Source organism: Bufo bufo, chromosome 2 (genome assembly GCF_905171765.1).
Source record: "Bufo bufo chromosome 2, aBufBuf1.1, whole genome shotgun sequence".
Classification (NCBI taxonomy): Eukaryota; Metazoa; Chordata; class Amphibia; order Anura; family Bufonidae; genus Bufo; species Bufo bufo.
In genome coordinates, this window is record NC_053390.1 from 9,045,759 (window position 1) to 9,073,230 (window position 27,472).

At 46.4% G+C, this 27,472-nt stretch overlaps 1 protein-coding gene across 1 annotated transcript; it reads right to left on the minus strand.

Moving 5' to 3' along the window:
- Window positions 1-1,017: 1,017 nt before the first annotated feature.
- On the minus strand, window positions 1,018-27,458 carry LOC120990606 (zinc finger protein 850-like). The gene is made up of 4 exons (XM_040419524.1): window positions 27,409-27,458; window positions 17,665-19,133; window positions 4,106-4,283; window positions 1,018-2,168 (listed from the first exon to the last, which is right to left on the minus strand). Exons 1-4 carry the CDS (start codon window positions 27,440-27,442, stop codon window positions 1,027-1,029), a joined length of 2,823 nt encoding a protein of 940 aa, XP_040275458.1. The 5' UTR covers window positions 27,443-27,458; the 3' UTR covers window positions 1,018-1,026.
- Window positions 27,459-27,472: the final 14 nt, after the last annotated feature.

Sequence of the window (27,472 nt, forward strand, 5' to 3'; positions counted from 1 at the left end):
GCCGCCTTGTTAATGCCTTTCACAGGGCACACCCGGATAAAGTTGGGCCTGGGTGTCCGGAGGTCACCCGAAGAGACCTCCGGTACTGTCACGCCCTGCCCTGTGGGTGTTGCTGCACGTGACTCGGGTTTGAACAGAATCCCACCTCCTATCAGGTGTGGTTCGTTTGGTCATTGGGGAGGCTATTTATTCCTCCCTCTCCCTATAGCCTTTGCAAGTTATACTTCTTCCTTGTTTGTGTGCTGGAAGTTTTGTTGGATCGTCTGCTCCAACTCATCTAAAGATAAGTCCTTTTCCTTTCTGTGTCTGTTTTTACTAGGCCCCTAGAGTGACGCTAGCTCCTTTGGTGGTTGAAGGAGCTGGTAGTCTCTTTCCCTTTTCCCTACTGCTGAGGGTTTGGTCCAGTGTGTTTAAGCTTAGGTACGTGGGCATGTGCATATCTACCATAGAGATATGCACATGGGCATAGTAGCGTAGGGAAAGTCTTTTAGGGATTGCTAGGAGGTGACCCCTTTGTTCCCTAGCTTTTGGGGCCTAGTCAGTTGATTTGTTTGCTTTACCGTTTCCTGTTTCCCTCCCTTATCTTACCTACCGTGACAGGTCCTCTCTGCAAGCAGTCACTAAGCTAGAATGGCTGTCTGCAGAGAGGCACCAACTGTTCTTTCAGCTGCATAGCGCTGCCATTGGCTATAGCATTGTTCCAGCCAATCGCAGCGCTGGGAGGTGACACCAGTGTCTAATCAGCCCCAATCACCTCCGTCCCAGCCACCAGCAGCACCACAGATTGGCTAATTGCAGAATAGCGCTGCGATTGGCTGGAGCAACTCGCAGCGCTAGGAGGGGACACCTGTGTCTGGTGTCCCCTCCCTGACCTAGGAGGTGACATGGGCTGATGTAATCAGCCCCTGCCACCTCTAGTGGGTGGAGGTGTGAATACAGTGATAAGAAGCAAGGATCATGGGGACAATTCATATACTCTATGTGAATTTTTTATTTCCCTGTAAAACATTTTCCACATAAAGACCTTCAAATGAACATCTCCCCTGTGTGGTTTCTCTGATGATTCCTTAGTTTGGCTTTAGTAATAAAACATTTCCCACATTCTGAACATGAATACGGTTTCTCTCCTGTGTGACTTCTCTCATGTATAACAAGACTTGATTTATCTATAAAGCACTTCCCACATTCTGAACAAGTATACGGCTTCTCTCCTGTGTGAATTCTTTTGTGTCTACTAAGACTTGATTCATCTGTATAGCATTTCTCACATTCTGAACAAGAATACGGCTTTTCTCCTGTGTGAATTCTTTTGTGTCTAACAAGACTTGATTTATTTGTAAAACATTTTCCACATTCAGAACATAAATAAGGCTTCTCTCCTGTGTGATATTTCTCATGTTCAACAAGACTTGGTTTAACATTAAAACATTTCCTACATTCTGAACATGAATATGGCTTCTCTCCTGTGTGACTTCTTTTATGTGCAACAAGATGTGATTTTCGTGTAAAACATTTCCCACATTCCGAACATGAATATGGCTTCTCTCCTGTGTGAATTCTCCCATGTCTAACAAGAGGTGATTTATCTGTAAAGCGCTTCCCACATTCTGAGCAGAAGTATGGTTTCTCCCCTGTATGAATTCTTTCATGTGTAACAAGATGTGATTTATATATAAAGCACTTCCCACATTCTGAACATGAATGCGGCTTCTCTCGTGTGGGAATTCTTGCATGTAAAACAAGACTTGATTTCTCTGTAAAGGACTTCTCACATTCTGAACTTGAATATGGTTTCTCTCCTGTGTGAATTCTCTCATGTAAAACAAGACTTAATTTCTCTGTAAAGCACTTTCCACATTCTAAACATGGGTATGGCTTCTCCTCTGTGTTATTTCTTCTGTTTGTAGAAAGACCCGAGGTTTTTGTGAACTCTTCACCACAGTGAAACCATTCAACCCCTTTCTGACCTGTACTTGTGGTAACAATCCATGACTGGTCAGGAGGAGGTTCCTCCGGATTAAAGGGATTACATGACAGATCTGTACTGTGCAGTCCTGGATGTACAATAAGGGTAATAAGGTTTTCTCCTGAAGAGCGCTGCATGATATCTTCTACTTTATCATTTAGAGAGAACATAAAGTTTCCCTCAGAATTCTTGCTGGCATTTCCTGTTAAGGTTAAGATAAAAAAAATGGCTTTCATGTTTTTGTTTTTTAACTTCACAAGTAGAGAAGCTTTTTTTGACATTCCTAGAAGGTTGTCATTTTTTAGATCTAAACTAAAGTAAGTGGATCCAGCAGGAGGGGGTATAAGCCATTCCTTTAGGAGTCCACTCCTGGCTTTAGAAAAAAACAAAAAACACAAAAAAAAATGCACAACAAGCTGCCACAAAAACTGCATGTGTGATTCCAGCCTTTTTACTTTTTCTATAACACATTATAGGATCACCAAGCTTTAAGTAAACTTTTGATATGTCATAGGGACATATCAAAAATTTTGATCGGTGGGGGTCTGAGCACCAAGACCCCACCAATCAAGGAGAGAGACGTGCTCACTTAATGCACACTCTCTCTCCTCATTGCAGGAGACAGGGACGAGGAGGGCCCATAGACTTTCTATTGAGTTAGTCTTGCTTCCTTTCATGCAGCGAGGAGACAGAGTGCTATGTGAGCTTGCCATGTCACATTTTTTGGTAAATCTAATTTATTAACTAATCTTTATATATATTCTGGAGAGACCACCATCTTTTTTTTTTCCTTCCTATGCCATACAATATAAGTAGAATAACTTTATTCTATTGGTTATAACAATGGTGTCGGCACCAAGAATAAATACTCCCCAGATCTTAATCATGAAAACGTCTGTCATTGTGGGAACTTGGGGATCTACTTTGGTTTTTGCCTTCCTGAACTCGGTCAGCCACAGATTTTTTTAAAGACTATATAGCTACAGGCCTCACATTCTGTGGGACAAGCAGTTTTTTTGTTTTACACAATTTTGCAGAAGCACCAATCATATAACTTTATTACTGTAATAATCACTTTATAAGACACATCTAGGTTTTAGAGGAGGCAAATAAGAAAAAAAATATTTTTCATCAGACCTTAGATCAAACCCCATTTCTCATCAGACCTCAGATCAGACCTCCCAATCTTCAGACCTCCTATCTTCATCAGATCTTAGATCAGAACCCCCAATCTTCATCAGACCTCAGATCAAACCACCAAGTCTTCATCAGACTTCAGATCAGAATCCCCAATCTTCATCAGACCTCAGATTAAATCCCCAATCTTCATCAGCCTTAGATCACACACCCATATCAGACCTCCCAATCTTCATCAGATCTCAGATCAGACCCCCCAGTCTTCATCAGACCTCAGATCAAACCCCCCAGTCTTCAGATCAGAATCAGCCCTCCAATCTTCATAAAACTTTAGATCATGCTCCCTATCTTCATCAAACTTTAGATTAGACCCCCCCCCCCCCAATCTTCATCAGACCACCAAAACAGACCTTCAAATCTTCATCAGACCTCAAATCATACCCAAAATCATCACATCTCAGATCAGACTTCCAATCCTTATCAGACCTCAGATCAGATCCCCCTATTCCTGATCAGACCTCCCATTCCTTATTACACCTCAGATCAGACCCCACAATCTTTATTAGAGCCCCAAGTCTTCATCATAATGGAAGCGCACATTAGAATTCGCTTTATAAGACGAACTGCCAGGGAAAAAGTGCGTCTTATAAAGTGATAAATACAGTATATAGTTTGTATTTAGTATGGGGCTGTAAATACCTTTTATACAGTTTATTGACTTGTATTTGGTAAAAAATATATATTTTTTTATAAAATGTTATTTTTCCGTATTTTATAAAGTGTACCACAAATATAAAACAATCAACCTGCAATTTACAGTCCATGCCTTGGAGACAAAGTGTCAAAGTGAACCCATTGGTGCATTCAAAGAAATGATGGAAAGCCTCATACATGACAAGATTCATAGAACACTTCAAGATTGCCCGGAGTGTTACTTAAATGGAGGTGGAACCTCATCGGAAGAAACCTAAGAGGTCCGTTTCTGCATTCCTGATTCCATACCTGTGGTGACATCTCCTGGAATGTCCTCCTCCATCTCACTCTTACACAGGGGATAACCCATCATCCGCTCTTCTTCATCCTCCACTTTAATATCAGTCAGATCTTCCCCCTGATTTGTCATCTGTAACAATTCAGTACAATACAGCAGACGGGTGGGAAATCTAACAGATCCACAGAAGAGACCCCCACCATCTATGACCCCTCTATGACTGCAGGACCCGCCTATATAGATGTGTACAGGGCTCAGCTCCATCTACCTGAGGGTTCTCTGGGAGCTTCTCCTCTGGACAGTCCTGGGAATACAGAGGACGGGGACATCTCTCTGGTGGATTTCTCCTCCTGGATCCATCTGTGGAGACACAAGCACACAGTGACTGCATACATGGCCTCCATTACATGTCACTGCACACACGTGTATACACTGCACATGACGGCTCTTACCTTGTGACATAAGAGGCTGGTGCTCCGCCATTACATGTCACTGCACACACGTGTAAACACTGCACATGACGGCTCTTACCCTGTGATATAAGAGGCTGGTGCTCCTCCATTACATATCACTGCACACACGTGTATACACTGCACATGACGGCTCTTACCTTGTGATATAAGAGGCTGGTGCTCCTCCATTACATGTCACTGCACACACTGCACATGACGGGTCTTACCTTGTGATATAAGAGGCTGGTTCTCCTCCATTACATGTCACTGCACACACGTGTATACACTGCACATGACGGGTCTTACCCTGTGATATAAGAGGCCGGTGCTCCTCCATTACATGTCACTGCACACACGTTTATACACTGCACATGACAGCTCTTACCCTGTGATATAAGAGGCTGGTGCTCCTCCATTACATGTCACTGCACACACGTGTATACACTGCACATGACGGCTCTTACCTTGTGATATAAGAGGCTGGTGCTTCTCCATTACATGTCACTGCACACACGTGTATACACTGCACATGACGGGTCTTACCCTGTGATATAAGAGGCTGGTGCTCCTCCATTACATGTCACTGCACACACGTGTATACACTGCACATGACGGCTCTTACCTTGTGATATAAGAGGCTGGTGCTCCTTTATTACATGTCACTGCACACACGTGTACACACTGCACATGACGGCTCTTACCCTGTGATATAAGAGGCTGGTGCTCCTCCATTACATGTCACTGCACACACGTGTATACACTGCACATGACGGGTCTTACCTTGTGATATAAGAGGCTGGTGCTCCTCCATTACATGTCACTGCACACACGTGTATACACTGCACATGACGGCTCTTACCTTGTGATATAAGAGGCTGGTGCTCCTCCATTACATATCACTGCACACACGTGTATACACTGCACATGACGGCTCTTACCTTGTGATATAAGAGGCTGGTGCTCCTCCATTACATGTCACTGCACACACTGCACATGACGGCTCTTGCCTTGTGATATAAGAGGCTGGTGCTCCTCCATTACATGACACTGCACACACGTGTATACACTGCACATGACGGCTCTTACCTTGTGATATAAGAGGCTGGTGCTCCTCCATTACATATCACTGCACACACGTGTATACACTGCACATGACGGCTCTTACCCTGTGATATAAGAGGCTGGTGCTCGTCCATTACATATCACTGCACACACGTGTATACACTGCACATGACGGCTCTTACCCTGTGATATAAGAGGCTGGTGCTCCTCCATTACATGTCACTGCACACACGTGTACACACTGCACATGACGGCTCTTACCCTGTGATATAAGAGGCTGGTGCTGCTCCATTACATGTCACTGCACACACGTGTATACACTGCACATGACGGCTCTTACCTTGTGATATAAGAGGCTGGTGCTACTCCATTACATGTCACTGCACACACATGTATACACTGCACATGACGGCTCTTACCTTGTGATATAAGAAGCTGGTGCTCCTCCATTACATGTCACTGCACACACGTGTATACACTGCACATGACGGGTCTTACCTTGTGATATAAGAGGCCGGTGCTCCTCCATTACATGTCACTGCACACACGTGTATACACTGCACATGACGGGTCTTACCCTGTGATATAAGAGGCTGGTGCTCCTCCATTACATGTCACTGCACACACGTGTACACACTGCACATGACGGCTCTTACCTTGTGATATAAGAGGCTGGTGCTCCTCCATTACATGTCACTGCACACACGTGTATACACTGCACATGACGGGTCTTACCTTGTAATATAAGAGGCTGGAGCTCCTCCATTACATGTCACTGCACACACGTGTACACACTGCACATGACAGGTCTTACCTTGTGATATAAGAGGCTGGTGCTCCTCCATTACATGTCACTGCACACACGTGTACACACTGCACATGACGGCTCTTACCCTGTGATATAAGAGGCTGGTGCTCCTCCATTACATGTCACTGCACACACGTGTATACACTGCACATGACGGCTCTTACCCTGTGATATAAGAGGCTGGTGCTCCTCCATAACATGTCACTGCACACACGTGTATACACTGCACATGACGGCTCTTACCCTGTGATATAAGAGGCTGGTGCTCCTCCATCATGGCCTCCTTGTACAGGTCCTTGTGTCCTTCTATATACTCCCACTCCTCCATGGAGAAATAGACAGTGATGTCCTGACACCTTATAGGAACCTGACAACACAATGACACCGTCATCACCCAGACCCCTCCAGTGCTGTTACTGGAGAATTTCCCAGCATTCCCAGCAGTGTCACCTCTCCAGTCAGCAGCTCCATCATCTTGTGGGTGAGTTCTAGGATCTTCTGCTCATGTATCATCGGGTGAGGGGGAGGCTCTGTGATGGGGGGAGGGGCCCTGCTCCGCCCTTCTGACTCCTGGAGATGGATGATGGGAGTCACACAGTCCCCCGATGTCTTCTTCACTATTGTGTACTCCTGTGGATGGAGAGAGACACTTAGGGAATAAACCCTTCAGGGGCCATGTGCTCTCCTCCGGCCCTCTCCTCCTGGTACAACGTGCCCACTTACCTCCTCATGGCTCCTACAACATGACTATTGGTCACTGGTCACATGACACATCACTCACCATATTGGGGGCTGATCTTCAGGTTCTCCATCACTTGGAAGGTCTGGAGGCCGTTCTCCAGGACCCTGGACTCTTCCTATCACTTCCTATGATGGATTCTCCTTCCCGATGTCTGACTTGTTACAGAACACAATAAAGAGGAGAGAAATCTAGAAAAGTTTACCTCTCCGCTCAGCAGGGAGATGATCTCCAAGGTGAGGTCTAATATTCTTCTGCTGATCTCCTTCCTGTCCATCCTTGGTGGTCATTCAGGAGAAGAGGAGAGAACTGGAGGAGCTGGAGGCTTCTAGTACTGCAGGCGCCTTTATGAGAAGAGGAGAGGAAATCATCCAGGGGACAAGACAGATGTCACCTCCAGAACCGCACTGAGCCTGGAGGGGCCCCGCTTCTCAGAGCCCCCACCACATGGATCCCAGGGGCCCCAACATGGAGATCTCTGGTGGCTCCACAGGAGATAAATGTCTGATAGATGCAGGTCCCACCTCTGGGCTGTGCTCAGCTATGTCCAGAACTCCTAGAGAAGAGACTGGAGAGAGCTGAGCTCAGGCCGGGCCCCGCTCCATTCATTCTCCTCCTGGAGGCAGGGGCCCCTCACCAGGACAGTCAGGGGCCAGCGAATGATGACAACCCCCACTATCCCCACTACTCCTCCCCCATCATACTAAGCTGAGGAGCGGAGAAGGATTCCTTGTGTGTAATGGAGGAGAATCTCCAGAGGTGACATGTCTGAGCTCTCCACCACACTGTCTCCTCACAGCTCATCTTACCTGCAGGCTGGAGGAATGGCTGATACCAGAGAGAACAAGAGCCCTGACTACCGACCAGGACCTGCCCAGTATCTGCTGCACTGCGAGAGCTAAAGGACCTGGGGTGACGTCACCGTCATGTGATCAGTGCAGGGGCGGGGCTCAGCAGTGACTACCGACCAGGACCTGCCCAGTATCTGCTGCACTGCCAGAGCTGAAGGACCTGTGGTGACGTCATCATCAAGCGATCAGGGGGCGGGGCTCAGCAGTGGAGAGAGGCTGTGGTGAAGGACCTGCGGTGATGTCAACGTCATGTGATCAATGCAAGGGGTGGGGCTAAGCTTTGGAGCGGATAAGAGGTGGTGAAGGACCTGTGGTGATGTCACCTTCATGTGATCAGTGTAAGGGCGGGGCTTTGCATGATGTATGGCAGATATAGAGATGAGCTTAGTGTTTTTTTTCTGCACAACTGAGGAAATGCTGGGAGTAATTGTTCTCTCCTTTTATATCCTATAATAACAGCCTTGATATGCTGGGAGTTGTAGTTTTCTCCAATATTTTGTAACAGCCTAAATATGGGAGTTGTAGTTCTTTCATCTTATATACTGTAGTAACTGCCTACACGTGATGGGAGTTGTAGTTCTCTCTGATATCCTATAACCACAGCCTGGACATGCTGAGAGTTGTAGTGCTCTCCTTTGATATCCTATAATAACGAAGGGTAAAAGCTTAGACCCGCGCTGATAATGCAGTGTATAATATGTGGCCCCCTGACTTAGGAGCGGTTAACAGTAATGGTTACCTTCATATAGTTATTATCTAAGTTACGAGCGCTCATGTCACAGAGGTGGATCGGCCGCCTGTTTCTGCTGTCGGCTGGTATTCCTCCCGAGTATAGGTGGTGGCGCTGTTTTGCTATAGAGTGCGTGAGTCTTCAGCTTCCACGCCCAGCGTGCGTAGTCCAGGACGGTGACTCTCGCGCGAGGGAAGCCGCGATAGTAATCCAATGAAGGAGTTCTTCTGTGTGACGTCACACTGGATACGGATGCCTGCTTGGACCAAAACACTGACGCGTTTCGGAACTATCGAGTTCCTTCCTCAGGGATAGCTTTGGTCCCTCCTGCTGATGAATAAATAATAGGGGAAAAATTCCCCTATTTTCCAACTTTTATATTCAAAAAGGCGAAATAATTTGGGCATTCTAATAGCTCCCTCTATCAAAACTAGAATTAGAGAATCAAAATCCCCAAAAAGGCAGGAACGATGGGAATGGTTTCTTCCCCTGTACAGTATGCAAAGCATGTCATCTTGCAAAACAGACTGAGCCATTAAAAACAATAGAGACTGTATACAATACCCATAGAATAGAGCATCATCTTACATGTCATAGCGAGGGCGTCATCTACTTCATAAAATGCTCTTGCACTAAACTCTATGTTGGAAGAACTAAAAGGACACTACTGATCAGAACAGGAGAACACATCAGAAATATAAATCAAACATGTGATGGCCGTCCACTCTCACGTCATTATAAAGAGAAAGACAGGGGGAAATTTGAAGGGTCAAAATTTGGAGCATTAGAACAAATACCTGATTCTAGAGGAGGGGACTTCATTAAGTTAATGTCAAAAAAATGAAGGAAAATGGATTTATAATCTAAACCCGCCGGCACCTGCAGGACTCAATCAAGACATTGAACTATTTGCGTTTTCCTGAAGGCCATTTGGATAAATATACATTCATATATTGGACATCGGAAATGAAGCCATAAATATTGATCCTCTAGTGTCATACTGGCCCTTCTTAATGGGATACATTGAGATGGGGCAATTAGAATGGTGGACACAGAGATATTAAATAGGCAGCTTTACTATTGGGTAGTAGCGGTGAGAATAGGATTAGTAACCATAGAAACGGACGCTTATTTATTCATCAGCAGGAGGGACCAAAGCTATCCCTGAGGAAGGAACTCGATAGTTCCGAAACGCGTCAGTGTTTTGGTCCAAGCAGGCATCCGTATCCAGTGTGACGTCACACAGAAGAACTCCTTCATTGGATTACTATCAGGGCTTCCCTCGCGCGCGAGAGTCACCGTCCGGGACTACGCACGCTGGGCGTGGAAGCTGAAGACTCACGCACTCTATAGCAAAACAGCGCCACCACCTATATATATGAAGGTAACCATTACTGTTAATGGCTCCTATATAAGCAGGATTAGGAGGCTGAATCGGTATCCCTGACGAAGAATAACATTTTATTCAAAACGCGTTGGAGTATTTTTGGTCCTCCTGACTATCCATAGCTCAAATAGTGACGTCACACAGTGCTCCGTGTGAGCGCGAGCAGGAAAGTGCCACCGGCCAGGGCAAGCTCAGTGAAAACAGTAATAACAGCAACACTTATAGGGCATAGCCTCCCGAATCCCCCTCATGTCAATGTGAGAGCAAGAAGAGAAAACTCTGGGAGTTTTAAGCCATTGTATATTGTGTTTTCAGGGCACTGAGAACAGTGAAGGCGGGTAGGGAGTGCATCGCGCGGTACCATAGTATATAATATATGTGACAATTCTAATAAAAATAATCACAATAACACAAAAAGACAAGCACATAAAGAAAACAAACCAGTCCTGGTACTAACATATAGTCGTCAATTCGAAAAAATAAAAAATACAATACTGCAATGCCTTCCAATACTGTACGAAGACCCGCCCTTCGCACCATACTAAAAATGGATGTAATATAGTCCCTAGAAGAGCACAAACTTCAGGCAATATACTCTCACCATCAATGTTCTCTGCGGCACCCAAAGGTCCCACTAAAACATGACTGACATATCAGGGGTTCTATAGATGTGGAAGCCAGCCTTGTAAAACCTGTAATTATGTCATTCCTACAAAAAGTAAGCACAGGTAAAAGTAGGCAGTACAGGGAACAAAAATGTGGAATTAAGGGGTAATTGAATACACAGTGAAAAGGTGAAATAGGGCCACCAAGGAGATATTAATCACCACAATCCAATACTCCAACAACAACAACAAAAATACGACAGTTATACTTTAAGATAACTTGTATCTAATTGATAGGTTTATGCACAGTGTGAACAACCATCACCATTGCTGTTTTTAAAAGTTATATATTTATGTTTGTGATTCAGCAACACATGGGTTAATAATGATTTAGTGCAGTCTGTTCAGAGTAAGGCTAATTAACCAACATGCCTAGTAGGGGGGAGGAGGTTTCAATTTCTCCATCTCTCACTTCCCTCCTTTTTAAAGGATGTGTTCAGACTGCACTTTAGTTTTGAAAAAGAACGACTGTTCGAAACGCGTCACTGTTGTGGTGGAGGTGGAGTTTTTTGTCTGCTCTTGCTAATGCTGTTTGGAGAATTGAAAAATAAAGTGCAACTATAAACACATTGGAACCGTGCTGGAGTATATTTCCCTTAATTTGCTACATACAGTCCTGACCTCAGTATCTGAGGAAAGGGATTTAGGGGTCATTATTTCAGAAGACTTAAAGGTAGGCAGACCATGTCATAGAGCAGCAGGAAATGCTAGCAGAATGCTTGGGTGTATAGGGAGAGGAATTACCAGTAGACAGAGGGGGGCGCTCATGCCGCTCTACAGAGCACTAGTGAGACCTCATCTGGAGTATTGTGCTCAGTACTGGAGACCATATCTCCAGAAGGATATAGATACTCTGGAGAGAGTTCAGAGAAGAGCTACTAAGCTGGTACATGGATTGCAGGATAAAACTTACCAGGAAAGGTTAAAGGACCTTAATATGTATAGCTTGGAAGAAAGACGAGACAGAGGGGAGATGAGAGAAACTGCTAAATACATAAAGGGAATCAACAAGGTAAAAGAGGAGAGAAGATTTAAAAGAAGAAAAACTGCTACAAGAGGACATAGTGTTAAATTAGAGGGGCAAAGGGTTAACAGTAATATCAGGAAGTATTACTTTACTGAGAGAGTAGTGGATGCATGGAATAGCCTTCCTGCAGAAGTGGTAGCTGCAAATACAGTGGAGGAGGTTAAGCATGCATGGGATAGGCATAAGGCCATCCTTCATATAAGATAGGGCCAGGGACTATCCATAGTATTCAGTATATTGGGCAGACTAGATGGGCCGAATGGTTCTTATCTGCCGACACATTCTATGTTTCTATGTTTAGAGGCATTCCGTTATTCATTCTGTAATAATAGAAGTCTAAAGCCTGCAGGCCATGGACTTTTATTATGACGGAATGAATAACGGAATGCCTCTAAAGGCATTCCGTCATGGAATTGCGTTATGGTCCATGGTAACGGAATCTATAATGCAATTTAGTAAATACCAGAACCTTAAACGAATTTTAAAATATGAAATTCGCTCATCCCTAGCCGTGATCACAGGAACGCCAATGGGTTATCCCGGCAAAGAGAGGTTTCAGACGGACGTGCAAGGGAACACAGGAAAGTGCTGCCTCCTAGGGGGAGGTGTGAGGAAATGGAGAGATATAATTTGATGCTTGCCCATTTGCTGTCAGGGTGATGCGCCTCTGGCATAGGAAACAGGCTCCACAGGTGGCCCAGCCTCAAAGGGATAACATTTCACACCTACAGCAGCTGGACTGGAAGCAAACTTATCTGACAGGGTGACGCCCCCCCAGCTGGGGCCCTGAGCTGATCAACTGCATCAAACAAAACCCCCCAGTTTGAAACTGAGTTCACATGAAATTACCGCACATCTTAGCCATATACCGTTTATATCTTCAAGACCCTGGGTCCGAGCCGGACATTGCCCTGGACTTTACTCGCTTATAGGACCCAGGGAAGGAGAGATATGGAGAACACATAGTAGGAGCCAAATATCAATGCTGTGTTTGGTTTCCAAATGTACCAGTGATCCGGGCGGACCCCATTGGCACCAGAACCACGCCATCTATGACCAGGGCCGGCCTTTGGGGTGTGCGGGCTGTGCGGCCGCACAGGGCGCCATAGTAACAGGGGCGCTGGGCGGCCGACAGCTCGCAATGTAATATGCGGCAGGCGAGGCTGCACTTGTGTTCTCCCTCGGGGCGCCCCCTCCATCTCCCCCTCCCCTGTCTGACCTGCCTGCTGCCCCCGCCGCTGCCAATAAGAAGAGGCAGGAGGAGGAGGGGAGGGGCTGTGGCCACTGCGCCACCAATGAAGAAAACTGACCTGTAATACAAATACAGGAGGCGGGTGCCGGAATCAAATAGCCGGCACCCGACCTCTGTGACAGGGAGCTGCGATCCGCTGCAGTTGAGTTACCCCTTCAGGTGCGGTACCTGAGGGGTTAACTGCCGCTGATCGCAGCTCCCTGTCACAGAGGTCGGGTGCCGGCTATTTGATTCTGGCACCCGCCTCCTGTATTTGTATAAGAAACGTTGGTGGCACAGTGCGCCCCCCCCCCCCCCCCCCAAACACCCCAGTATAAGAAACATAATTGGTGGCTCAGTGCGCCCCCCCCCCTAGTATAAGAAACGTTGGTGGCACAGTGCGCCCCCCCCCCCCCCCCCCCCAGTATAAGAAACATTGGTGGCTCAGTGGGAAGTGCCAATGAGGGTTAAAAAATACTAAAAAAAAATTAACTCACCTCCTCCAGTTGATCGCGTAGCTGCCGGTCTTTCTTCAGGACCTGTGGTGACGTCACTGAGCTCATCACATGACCCATTACCATGGTGATGGATCATGTGATGTATCATGTGATGAGCACAGTGATGTCACCACAGGTCCTTTGACAGGTCATAAAGAAAGAATAGAAGACGATCAATTGGAGGAGGTGAGTTAATTATTTTTTTATTTTTTAACCCTCATTGGCACTACCGACTGCGTCACCAATGTTTATTATATTGAGGGGGGGCGCACTGCGCCACCAATGTTTATTATATTGAGGGGGGGCGCACTGCGCCACCAATGTTTATTATATTGAGGGGGGCGCACTGCGCCACCAATGTTTATTATATTGAGGGGGGCGCACTGCGCCACCAATGTTTATTATATTGAGGGGGGGCGCACTGCGCCAATATTTATTATACTGGGGTGTTGGGGGGGCGCACTGCGCCACCAATGTTTATTATACTGGGGTGTTGGGGGGGGCGCACTGCGCCACCAATGTTTATTATATTGGGGGGGCGCACTGCGCAAATGTTTATTATACTGGGGTGTTGGGGGGGCGCACTGCGCCACCAATGTTTATTATACTGGGGTGTTGGGGGGGCGCACTGCGCCACCAATGTTTATTATACTGGGGTGTTGGGGGGGGCGCACTGCACCACCAATGTTTATTATACTGGGGTGTTGGGGGGCGCACTGCGCCACTAATGTTTATTATACTGGGGTGTTGGGGGGGCGCACTGTGCCACCAATGTTTATTATACTGGGGTGTTGGGGGGCGCACTGTGCCACCAATGTTTACTATACTGGGGTGTTGGGGGGGCGCACTGTGCCACCAATGTTTATTATACTGGGGTGTTGGGGGGGGCGCACTGCGCCACCAATGTTTATTATACTGGGGTGTTGGGGGGCGCACTGAGCCACCAATGTTTATTATACTGGGGTGTTGGGGGGGGGGCGCACTGTGCCACCAATGTTTATTATATTGGGGGGGCGCACTGCGCACAACGATGGGTTAGGGAAATTTCACAGCAGAGTGCGCATGCGCTGGGAGCCTCGCCGGCGGTTAGGGTAGGGAAAAATTATGGGCCAGTGCACAGGTGCGGTGATCGGATGGATGTTCTCAGCAGGACATCGGCCGACACTGCGCATGCGCTGGGAGCCTCACCAGCGGTTAGGGTAGGGAAAAAGCACTGGCCCGTACGTAATTTTTCTCTTCCCTAACCGCCGGCGAGACTCCTGGCGCATGCGCACTCTGCTGTGAAACTTCCCTAACCTGACGTTGTGCGCCTGCGCGGCGCTGCACACCTCCTCACGTCATGTCCGGTGCGACCGGAAGTGACGAAGGTAGGGAAATCTCACGAAGTAGGGAAGTATAACATTACACCGGCCTTTGGGGTGTGTGGGCTGGTAACTACTTGGTTGGATAGTCAGCCAGCCTATGCCATGATGCCAGCAACAAGCAGTGTTTTTTTTTTTTTTGGGGGGGGGGGGGGGCGCCACAAGGTTAGCTCGCACAGGGCGCCTGGACACCTAAGGCCGGCCCTGTCTATGACATTCCAGTGAGGAGTTATGGTCCATATTGGGTTTCTGGATGTTTAGCTCCCATACCCAAGGGGAGTGCGAGTAGGATTCTCCCAGGGGGTGGGAGGGGTATGACCGACCAAGGGTTAATTGCCCATGCAAGGCAACAGCCATTGTCTTTCTTCTGAAGGGAGGTCACACAAAGTACTGTGTTGGAGGAGACTTGGAAACCCCGCTGACATCACTGCTCGCATGCGACTATAGCATCAAGGACTATACATGTATCCGGTAACTGACTTAAGACAATTAAATATATACTTAAATCTTGCTCTTTTCTTCTATAATCCCGTTAACGGACCGAGCTTATATCTAATGAGGAACTAGTGGCAGTCTACTGGGCTGGCAGGGTTCTGTTTCACTGGGGCAGTGAAAGGTCTCCCTTAGCCTGTCAGGGTTGTGAACGAGTGTTGTGCCATGCCAAAGGTTGCGTGGGCCACCGTCTCTCACTCCCTGTGCTGGTGTGGAAAGGAGGTGTCTGTGTAAAACTGTGCCAAGCTCACCTTACATACCCCCAGGGAGTGCGGAACAACACATCTTGGTCAAAGTGAAGATACCGTACTGCATAATCCCGACACAGTAGTGACATTAGGTGGGCTGCGAGGTACGGTTAGTCACAGTTACTAAATAGGAGAAGATGAAGAGCAAGGATTTCTTGGCTGCTTATAACAGAACCAAATCTGGAGCACCAGATTCTAATTTTAGGTCTTTATAGAGGTTTTCCTTATTATAGGCCATCAACATTAGATTGGCAGTGGTCAGACTCCTGCCATTAGCTGTTTCGCAGTAGCTTAGGTGCCAGAACTACAAGGCTATGTCCACTGTGTAGTGGCTGGAGGTAGATGCTGCAGCACTGCTCTCATTCACTTGAACAGGAGCAGTGCTGCGGTAGTCAATTTTTGCCATTAAAGGGGTATTCCCATCACAGACAATGGGGGCATATCGCTAGGATATGCCCCTATTGTCTGATAGGTGTGGGTCACACCTCTGGGACCCGCACATACACCGAGAATGGAGCGTGGAGAGTGATGGCCAAGTGCTCTCCCCATACAAGTGAATGGGAGCACACCACAGTTGAGCGGCCACTGCTCCCATTCATTTCTATGGGGCCAACGGAAATAGCCAAGCCTAGCCCAGAAAAGCTGGCTCGGCTATTTTTGGCGGCCCCATTGAAATGAATAGAGGGCGGTTGCGCATGCACAGTGCGCCCTCCACTACTCTCCCCGCTCCTTTATTGGCATAAGTGCAGGTCCCATAGGTGGGACCCACACCTATCAGACAATGGGGACATATCCTAGTGATATGCCCTCATTGTCTGTGATGGGAATACCCCTTTAAACAGAATGCTGTAGTTTTGGTGCTGGAGGTACTGCAGAATGAGCTGATCAGTGAGGATGCCAGAAATTGGATCCTTGTGAATCTGATAGCGATGACCTATCTAAGGACATCCTCTTTAAAGGCTATGTACACCTTTCGGGGCAATTTTGTTTTATTTTTGCATTGTACTTATTTTGAGCTAAAAATCTGTTTTTCAATTGGTCTTTATTAAAAATCTGGAATCCTTTTTTTTGTGTAGAGCTGACATGCTCTAGCAGTAGCCAGTCGGTTTTTTGTCTTTTCCAAAGTCTGTGGAGCAGACAGACTTTTTATCTCTGCTCTCTGACATTGTAAACACTCATCAAAGCTCAATCCTTAGCTTACTGATAATAATGTGCCTTAAATAAGTGTTTATGACCTCTTAGTAGTTTAGAAATAAGGGTTATTAGATGAACAGCACAAAGTGAAAATGAAAGTAACAGTCACACTGTTAGAAAAACAATTAAACCTTTGTGACAGAACGGCTCAATATTTTTAATAAAGGGCAATTGAAATTATGATTTTTAGCCAAAATAAGTAAAATGCAATCATAAACAAAAATTGCCTCCAAAGTTGTACATAGCCTTTAAGGTACTGATAAATATATTTATGACAATTTGCTAGTGTTTTAGTGCTTTTCAAATACGTTATAAAACAATTACATGAAGTTTCGTTACTCTTCCCCATGTATCTAGGATAGGTTTACCATTAAACCGCAGGAATGTACATTTGGGCTTAATTATCACAGATCGCCCAGTCAGATAAATCAATGATATAGTCATCATGCCACCAATATCACTGTCTCCGCACAGGAGGTTTAGTCTGTAGGAGCAATGAAGGTCACAGCGCGAGGAGAAACTATAATATGAGCCAAGAAAACAATGTCTGTCAGTGACAATGGTGATGCTGTCGTGGAGCAAATAGAAGAGTTTATTTTATCTGTAAATACTGTTTGAATGAAGATGAAATATTAATATGTCCACATACGTTATAAAACAATTCCATGGAGCGTTCTTACTGTTCCCCATGCCACTCTGGACTCTCCCGCAGTGTGGGTGGAGGTGTGAATACAGTGATAAGAAGCAAGGTTCATGGGGACATCCTCTCTACATGAATTCTTGATTTCCTTATAAAACATTTTCCACATAAAGACCTTCAAATGAATATCTCCCCTATGTGGCTTCGCTGATGAATCCTTAGTCTGGCTTTAGTAATAAAACATTTACCACATTCTGAACATGAATATGGTTTCTCTCCTGTGTGAATTCTCTCATGTACAACAAGACTTGATTTATCTACAAAGCACTTCCCACATTCTGAACAAGTATACGGCTTCTCTCCTGTGTGAATTCTTTTGTGGCTAACAAGAAGTGTTTTATTTGTAAAACATTTTCCACATTCAGAACATGAATAAGGCTTCTCTCCTGTGTGACATCGGTCATGTTGAACAAGACTTCGTTTAATAGTAAAACATTTCCCACATTCTGAACATGAATATGGCTTCTCCCCTGTGTGAATTTTTTTGTGTGTAACAAGATGTGATCTTCGAGTAAAACATTTACCACATTCTGAACATGAATAGGGCTTCTCTCTTGTGTGAATTCTCTCATGTTTAACAAGATATGATTTATTTGTAAAGCACTTCCCACACTCTGAGCAGAAGTATGGTTTCTCCCCTGTATGAATTCTTTCATGTATAACAAGATATGATTTTCGAGTATAACATTTCCCACATTCTGAACATGAATATGCTTTCTCTCCTGTGTGAATTCTCTCATGTGTAACAAGATATGATTTTCGTGTAAAACATTTCCCACATTCCAAACATGAATATGGCTTCTCTCCAGTGTGAATTCTCTCATGTCTAACAAGAGCTGATTTATCTGTAAAACACTTCCCACACTCTGAGCAGAAGTATGGTTTCTCCCCTGTATGAATTCTTTCATGTGTAACAAGATGTGATTTATATGTAAAGCACTTCCCACATTCTGAACATGAATATGGCTTCTCCCCTGTGTGATTTTTTTTATGTGTAACAAGATGTGTTCTTTGAGTAAAACATTTACCACATTCTGAACATGAATACACTTTCTCTGTGGTGTGAATTCTCTCATGTCTAACAAGAGCTGATTTATCTATAAAGCACTTCCCACACTCTGAGCAGAAGTATGGTTTCTCCCCTGTATGAATTCTTTTATGTATAACAAGATGTGATTTTTTAATAAAACATTTCCCACATTCTGAACATAAATATGGCTTCTCTCCTGTGTGAATTCCCTTATGAGAAACAAGACTTGATTTCTTTGTAAAGCACTTTTCACATTCTGAACAAGAGTAGATCTTCTCCTCTGTGTCATTTCTTCTATGTGTAGAAAGACCTGAGGTTTTTGTGACCTCTTCACCACAGTGAAACGTTTCACCCCCTTTCTGACCTATACTTGTAGTAACAAACCGTGACTGGTCAGGAGGAGGTTCTTTGTGGTTAGAGGGATTATATAATAGATCTGTACTGTGCAGTCCTGGATATACTATAAAGGTAATAAGATTTTCTCCTGAAGAGTGCTGTATGATATCTTCTACTTTATACTTTAGAGAGTACAAGAAGTTTCTCTTAGAATTCTTACTGGAATTTCCTGTTAGGGTTAAGACAAGAAATGTTCATGTTTTTGTAACTTTACAAGTAGAGAAGCTTTTTTCTTGACATTCCTAGAAGGTTGCCATCCAACCTACATTTTATTTATTTTTTTAAACTAAAGACGATCCAGCAGGAGGATGTATAAGTTGTTCCTTCAGAAGTCCACACCTGGCTTTAGCCATTTAGCCAAAAAAAAAAAAAAGAAAAAACTGCACCACAAGCTGCCACAAAAACTGCATATGTGATTCCAGCCTTTTCCAGATGCTACATTTTACAATGTATTAAAGAATTAACGAGCTTTGAGTAAACTGTTGATGTCATAGGCACATATCAAAATTTTTGATCAGTGGGGGTCTGAGTACTGATACCCCACCAATTTCGAGAACGAGGAGAGAGAAGTGCTCACTTAGTGCACTCTCTATCCTCACTGCAGGAGACAGGAGCAAGGAGGACCCATAGACTTTCTAGTGAGTTAGTCTAGCTTCCTCTCCTGCATGTTTCTAAATCCGAATCCAAACTCGGGTTCGTTAATGACCGTGGCGCAAGCCACAAACCCAAGTTCAGATTCAGATTTTAAAACGTTAATGAATGCGCAGAAACTAACTGTAACGGCCGAGGCACCAGACTAAACAAGAAGACTGCCTCAGCGGAGCCCATACATTGTAATGCTGTACAGAGCACATATTATGAACAAAGTTTAGGAACGTATCGGGTTCTGACAGAGCAGACCTAACCAGCTTCACTCAACACTAATCTCCATCATAAAAATGTCAGTCAGTGTGGGAACTTGTGGATATACTTTTGTTTTTGCCTCCCTGAACTCGGTCAGCCACAGATTTGTTTAAAGACTACATAGCTACAGGCCTCACATTCTGTGGCACAAGCAGTTTTTTTATTTTACACAATTTTGCAGAAGCACTTACCAATCATTGAACTTTATTACTGTATTTTTCACTTTATAAGATTTATAAGATTAGGTTTTAGAGGGGAAAAAATAAAGAATTATTTTTTTCCATCAGACCTGAGATCAAACCCCCAATCTTAATTGGACCTCAGATCATACCCCCCCGCCCATTCTTCATCAGACCTGAGATCAGACCTTCAAATCTTCCTTCATCAGACCTCAGATCATACCCCCCCAGTCTTCATCGGACCTCAGATCAAACCCCCCAGTCTTTATTAGACCCCCATATCAAACTCCAAATCCTCATCAGACCCCCAATCTTCATCATATCAGACCCCTCCAATCTGCATCAGACCTCAGATCAAACCCCACATAATCTTCTTTAGACGTCAGATCAGACCCATCTTCATCAGACCTCAGATTAGACCCCCATCTTCATAAGACTACCAAATCGGATCTTTAAATCTTCATTAAATCTCAGATCATATCCCCAATCTTCTTCAGACCCCCCAATCTTTATCAGGCCTGAGATCAGCCACCCCCAATCTTCATCAGACATTGTGATATAAGAGGCTGGTGCTCCTCCATTACATGTCACTGCACACACGTGTATACACTGCACATGACGGCTCTTACCCTGTGATATAAGAAGCTGGTGCTCCTCCATTACATGTCACTGCACACACGTGTATACACTGCACATGACGGCTCTTACCTTGTGATATAAGAGGCTGGTGCTCCTCCATTACATGTCACTGCACACACGTGTATACACTGCACATGACGGGTCTCACCTTGTGATATGAGAGGCTGGTGCTCCTCCATTACATGTCACTGCACACACGTGTATACACTGCACATGATGGGTCTTACCTTGTGATATAAGAGGCTGGTGCTCCTCCATTACATGTCACTGCACACACGTGTATACACTGCACATGACGGCTCTTACCTTGTGATATAAGAGGCTGGTGCTCCTCCATTACATGTCACTGCACACACGTGTATACACTGCACATGACGGCTCTTACCTTGTGATATAAGAGGCTGGTGCTCCTCCATTACATGTCACTGCACACACGTGTATACACTGCACATGACGGCTCTTACCTTGTGATATAAGAGGCTGGTGTTCCTCCATTACATGTCACTGCACACACGTGTATACACTGCACATGACGGCTCTTACCCTGTGATATAAGAAGCTGGTGCTCCTCCATTACATATCACTGCACACACGTGTATACACTGCACATGACGGCTCTTACCCTGTGATATAAGAGGCTGGTGCTCCTCCATTACATGTCACTGCACACACGTGTATACACTGCACATGACGGGTCTTACCTTGTGATATAAGAGGCTGGTGCTCCTCCATTACATGTCACTGCACACACGTGTATACACTGCACATGACGGGTCTCACCTTGTGATATGAGAGGCTGGTGCTCCTCCATTACATGTCACTGCACACACGTGTATACACTGCACATGATGGGTCTTACCTTGTGATATAAGAGGCTGGTGCTCCTCCATTACATGTCACTGCACACACATGTATACACTGCACATGACGGCTCTTACCCTGTGATATAAGAGGCTGGTGCTCCTCCATTACATGTCACTGCACACACGTGTATACACTGCACATGACGGCTCTTACCTTGTGATATAAGAGGCTGGTGCTCCTCCATTACATGTCACTGCACACACGTGTATACACTGCACATGACGGCTCTTACCTTGTGATATAAGAGGCTGGTGCTCCTCCATTACATGTCACTGCACACACGTGTATACACTGCACATGACGGCTCTTACCTTGTGATATAAGAGGCTGGTGCTCCTCCATTACATGTCACTGCACACACGTGTATACACTGCACATGACGGCTCTTACCTTGTGATATAAGAGGCTGGTGCTCCTCCATTACATGTCACTGCACACACGTGTATACACTGCACATGACGGCTCTTACCTTGTGATATAAGAGGCTGGCGCTCCTCCATCATGGCCTCCTTGTACAGGTCCTTGTGTCCTTCTATATACTCCCACTCCTCCATGGAGAAATAGACAGTGACGTCCTGACACCTTATAGGAACCTGACAACACAATGACACCGTCATCACCCAGACCCCTCCAGTGCTGTTACTGGAGAATTTCCCAGCATTCCCAGCAGTGTCACCTCTCCAGTCAGCAGCTCCATCATCTTGTGGGTGAGTTCTAGGATCTTCTGCTCATGTATCAGGGGGTGAGGGGGAGGCTCTGTGATGGGGGGAGGGGTCCTGCTCCGCCCTCCTGACTCCTGGAGATGGATGATGGGAGTCACACAGTCCCCCGATGTCTTCTTCACTATTGTGTACTCCTGTGGATGGAGAGAGACACTTAGGGAATAAACCCTTCAGAGGCCATGTGCTCTCCTCCGGCCCTCTCCTCCTGGTACAACGTGCCTACTTACCTCCTCATGGCTCCTACAACATGACTATTGGTTACATGACACATCACTCACCATATTGGGGGCTGATCTCCAGGTTCTCCATCACTTGGAAAGTCTGGAGGCCGTTCTCCAGGACCCTGGACTCTTCCTATCACTTCCTATGATGGATTCTCCTTCCCGATGTCTGACTTGTTACAGAATACAATACAGAGGAGAGAAATCTAGAAAAGTTTACCTCTCCGCTCAGCAGGGAGATGATCTCCAAGGTGAGGTCTAATATTCTTCTGCTGATCTCCTTCCTGTCCATCCTTGGTGGCTCATTCAGGAGAAGGCTCGTATTGCTGGTTTTCTTCATGTCGCCTCCAAAATAAAGGAATAAAGATTAATCAGTGAGTCCCATGCCCCCGATAATGAGGCAGAGAGAAAGTATAACTCATTCCACAAAACTGAGACCCGCATAAAGCTGCACTGATAGGAAAACTCTGTGTGTATCTAAGCTCCTGGCAGTGCAGTGTGTGGAGGCAGGAGACTCTGAGCTCTGTGTGTATCTAAGCTCCTGGTAGTGCAGTGTGTGGAGGCAGGAGACTCTGAGCTCCGTGTGTATCTAAGCTCCTGGCAGTGCAGTGTGTGGAGGCAGGAGACTCTGAGCTCCGTGTGTATCTAAGCTCCTGGTAGTGCAGTGTGTGGAGGCAGGAGACTCTGAGCTCCGTGTGTATCTAAGCTCCTGGCAGTGTGTGGAGGCAGGAGACTCTGAGCTCCGTGTGTATCTAAGCTCCTGGCAGTGCAGTGTGTGGAGGCAGGAGACTCTGAGCTCCGTGTGTATCTAAGCTCCTGGTAGTGCAGTGTGTGGAGGCAGGAGACTCTGAGCTCCGTGTGTATCTAAGCTCCTGGCAGTGTATGGAGGCAGGAGACTCTGAGCTATGTGTGTATCTAAGCTCCTGGCAGTACAGTGTGTGGAGGCAGGAGACTCTGAACTCTGTGTGTATCTAAGCTCCTGGCAGTGCAGTGTGTGGAGGCAGGAGACTCTGAGCTCTGTGTGTATCTAAGCTCCTGGCAGTACAGTGTGTGAAGGCAGGAGACTCTGAACTCCGTGTGTATCTAAGCTCCTGGCAGTGCAGTGTGTGAAGGCAGGAGACTCTGAACTCCGTGTGTATCTAAGCTCCTGGCAGTGCAGTGTGTGGAGGCAGGAGACTCTGAACTCCGTGTGTATCTAAGCTCCTGGCAGTGCAGTGTGTGGAGGCAAGAGACTCTGAGCTCCGTGTGTATCTAAGCTCCTGGCAGTGCAGTGTGTGGAGGCAGGAGACTCTGAGCTCTGTATGTATCTAAGCTCCTGGCAGTGCAGTGTGTGGAGGCAGGAGACTCTGAACTCCGTGTGTATCTAAGCTCCTGGCAGTGCAGTGTGTGGAGGAAGGAGACTCTGAGCTCCGTGTGTATCTAAGCTTCTGGCAGTGCAGTGTGTGGAGGCAGGAGACTCTGAGCTCCGTGTGTATCTAAGCTCCTGGCAGTGCAGTGTGTGGAGGCAGGAGACTCTGAGCTCTGTATGTATCTAAGCTCCTGGCAGTGCAGTGTGTGGAGGCAGGAGACTCTGAGCTCTGTATGTATCTAAGCTCCTGGCAGTGCAGTGTGTGGAGGCAGGAGACTCTGAACTCCGTGTGTATCTAAGCTCCTGGCAGTGCAGTGTGTGGAGGAAGGAGACTCTGAGCTCCGTGTGTATCTAAGCTCCTGGCAGTGCAGTGTGTGGAGGCAGGAGACTCTGAGCTCCGTGTGTATCTAAGCTCCTGGCAGTGCAGTGTGTGGAGGCAGGAGACTCTGAGCTCTGTATGTATCTAAGCTCCTGGCAGTGCAGTCTGTGGAGGCAGGAGACTCTGAGCTCAGTGTGTATCTAAGCTCCTGGCAGTGCAGTGTGTGGAGGCAGGAGACATGTCCTGAGTATCTCGGCCCCCCGGTCCGGTGCTGGTCGGCGCACAGAACACTGCACACACGGAGGAGAATACACGTCTGTAAATCAGGCCTAAAACGGCCGTACACCTTCAATATCGGTCAGATTAACCCTTCTTCTCCAGGAAGCTCTTCTCTCACACAAATACTGCGGCTTCAGCTTCTATGTCTTCTGGATGGGGGGGCAGCGAGCTGCTGTCAGACACTGCTAGTGGCGGCGAGGAGTGGGCATGCTGAATTCATCGTGCCCAGTGCAGAGGGTCCGCCAGTGGAAGTGATTCTGGGGGCCTCCAATACTTACCAACGTCGTAGTTGGTAAATTTGGGACATGTAAGCCCTGCCTCGGAAACGTCCCCAACCCAAGTGTGACGCCCACTTTTGGGCGTGGCTTAAATAAGCTACAATCAGGATTGGCCTGAGACAGAAAGAAATCGGTAGGTCAGGACTCTGGACGAGTATGAGCCCGTCCTAAAGCTACACGGAGGCGCTGCCTTATATTGTTAGGCCTCAGACACAGGAACGTCTGCATTGTAGCCACAACACAGTGCACAGAACAGAACTGGATTTTATACTGCACTGTATCTATGTGCTATGTCTGACCGCACCTTTACATACGTGTAACATGTCTGATCATTACTGTGTGTGCAGAACACACGGTGCATCCATAAAAAGGCATCAAAAACAGAAAAGTACCACCTGCCATAGCACATACAGAGGCTGGTGCTCCTCCATTACATGTCACTGCACACACGTGTATACACTGCACATGACGGCTCTTATCCTGTGATATAAGAGGCTGGTGCTCCTCCATTACATGTCACTGCACACACGTGTATACACTGCACATGAAGGCTCTTACCCTGTGATATAAGAGGCTGGTGTTCCTCCATTACATGTCACTGCACACACGTGTATACACTGCACATGACAGCTCTTACCTTGTGATATAAGAGGCTGGTGCTCCTCCATTACATGTCACTGCACACACGTGTATACACTGCACATGACGGGTCTTACCTTGTGATATAAGAGGCTGGTGCTCCTCCATTACATGTCACTGCACACACGTGTATACACTGCACATGACGGCTCTTACCTTGTGATATAAGAGGCTGGTGCTCCTCCATTACATGTCACTGCACACACCTGTATACACTGCACATGACGGCTCTTACCCTGTGATATAAGAGGCTGGTGCTCCTCCATTACATGTCACTGCACACACGTGTACACACTGCACATGACAGCTCTTACCTTGTGATATAGGAGGCTGGTGCTCCTCCATTACATGTCACTGCACACACGTGTATACACTGCACATGACGGGTCTTACCTTGTGATATAAGAGGCTGGTGCTCCTCCATTACATGTCACTGCACACACGTGTATACACTGCACATGACGGCTCTTACCTTGTGATATCAGAGGCTGGTGCTCCTCCATTACATGTCACTGCACACACGTGTATACACTGCACATGACGGGTCTTACCTTGTGATATAAGAGGCTGGTGCTCCTCCATTACATGTCACTGCACACACGTGTATACACTGCACATGACGGCTCTTACCTTGTGATAGAAGAGGCTGGTGCTTCTCCATTACATGTCACTGCACACACGTGTATACACTGCACATGACAGCTCTTACCTTGTGATATAAGAGGCTGGTGCTCCTCCATTACATGTCACTGCACACACGTGTATACACTGCACATGACGGCTCTTACCTTGTGATATAAGAGGCTGGTGCTCCTCCATTACATGTCACTGCACACACGTGTATACACTGCACATGACAGCTCTTACCTTGTGATATAAGAGGCTGGTGCTCCTCCATTACATGTCACTGCACACACGTGTATACACTGCACATGACGGCTCTTACCTTGTGATATAAGAGGCTGGTGTTCCTCCATTACATGTCACTGCACACACACGTGTATACACTGCACATGACACGTCTTACCTTGTGATATAAGAGGCTGGTGCTCCTCCATTACATGTCACTGCACACACGTGTATACACTGCACATGACGGTTCTTACCTTGTGATATAAGGGGCTGGTGCTCCTCCATTACATGTCACTGCACACACGTGTATACACTGCACATGACGGCTCTTACCTTGTGATATAAGAGGCTGGTGCTCCTCCATTACATGTCACTGCACACACGTGTATACACTGCACATGACGGCTCTTACCTTGTGATATAAGAGGCTGGTGCTCCTCCATTACATGTCACTGCACACACGTGTATACACTGCACATGACGGCTCTTACCTGTGATATAAGAGGCTGGTGCTCCTCCATTACATGTCACTGCACACACGTGTATACACTGCACATGATGGCTCTTACCTTGTGATATAAGAGGCTGGTGCTCCTCCATTACATATCACTGCACACACGTGTATACACTGCACATGACGGGTCTTACCCTGTGATATAAGAGGCTGGTGCTCCTCCATTACATGTCACTGCACACACGTGTATACACTGCACATGACGGCTCTTACCTTGTGATATAAGAGGCTGGTGCTCCTCCATTACATGTCACTGCACACACGTGTATACACTGCACATGACGGCTCTTACCTTGTGATATAAGAGGCTGGTGCTCCTCCATTACATGTCACTGCACACACGTGTATACACTGCACATGACGGCTCTTACCTTGTGATATAAGAGGCTGGTGCTCCTCCATTACATGTCACTGCACACACGTGTATACACTGCACATGACGGCTCTTACCCTGTGATATAAGAGGCTGGTGCTCCTTCATTGCATGTCACTGCACACACGTGTATACACTGCACATGACGGCTCTTACCTTGTGATATAAGAGGCTGGTGCTCCTCCATTACATGTCACTGCACACACGTGTATACACTGCACATGATGGCTCTTACCTTGTGATATAAGAGGCTGGTGCTCCTCCATTACATGTCACTGCACACACATGTATACACTGCACATGACGGCTCTTACCTTGTGATATAAGAGGCTGGTGCTCCTCCATCATGGCCTCCTTGTACAGATCCTTGTGTCCTTC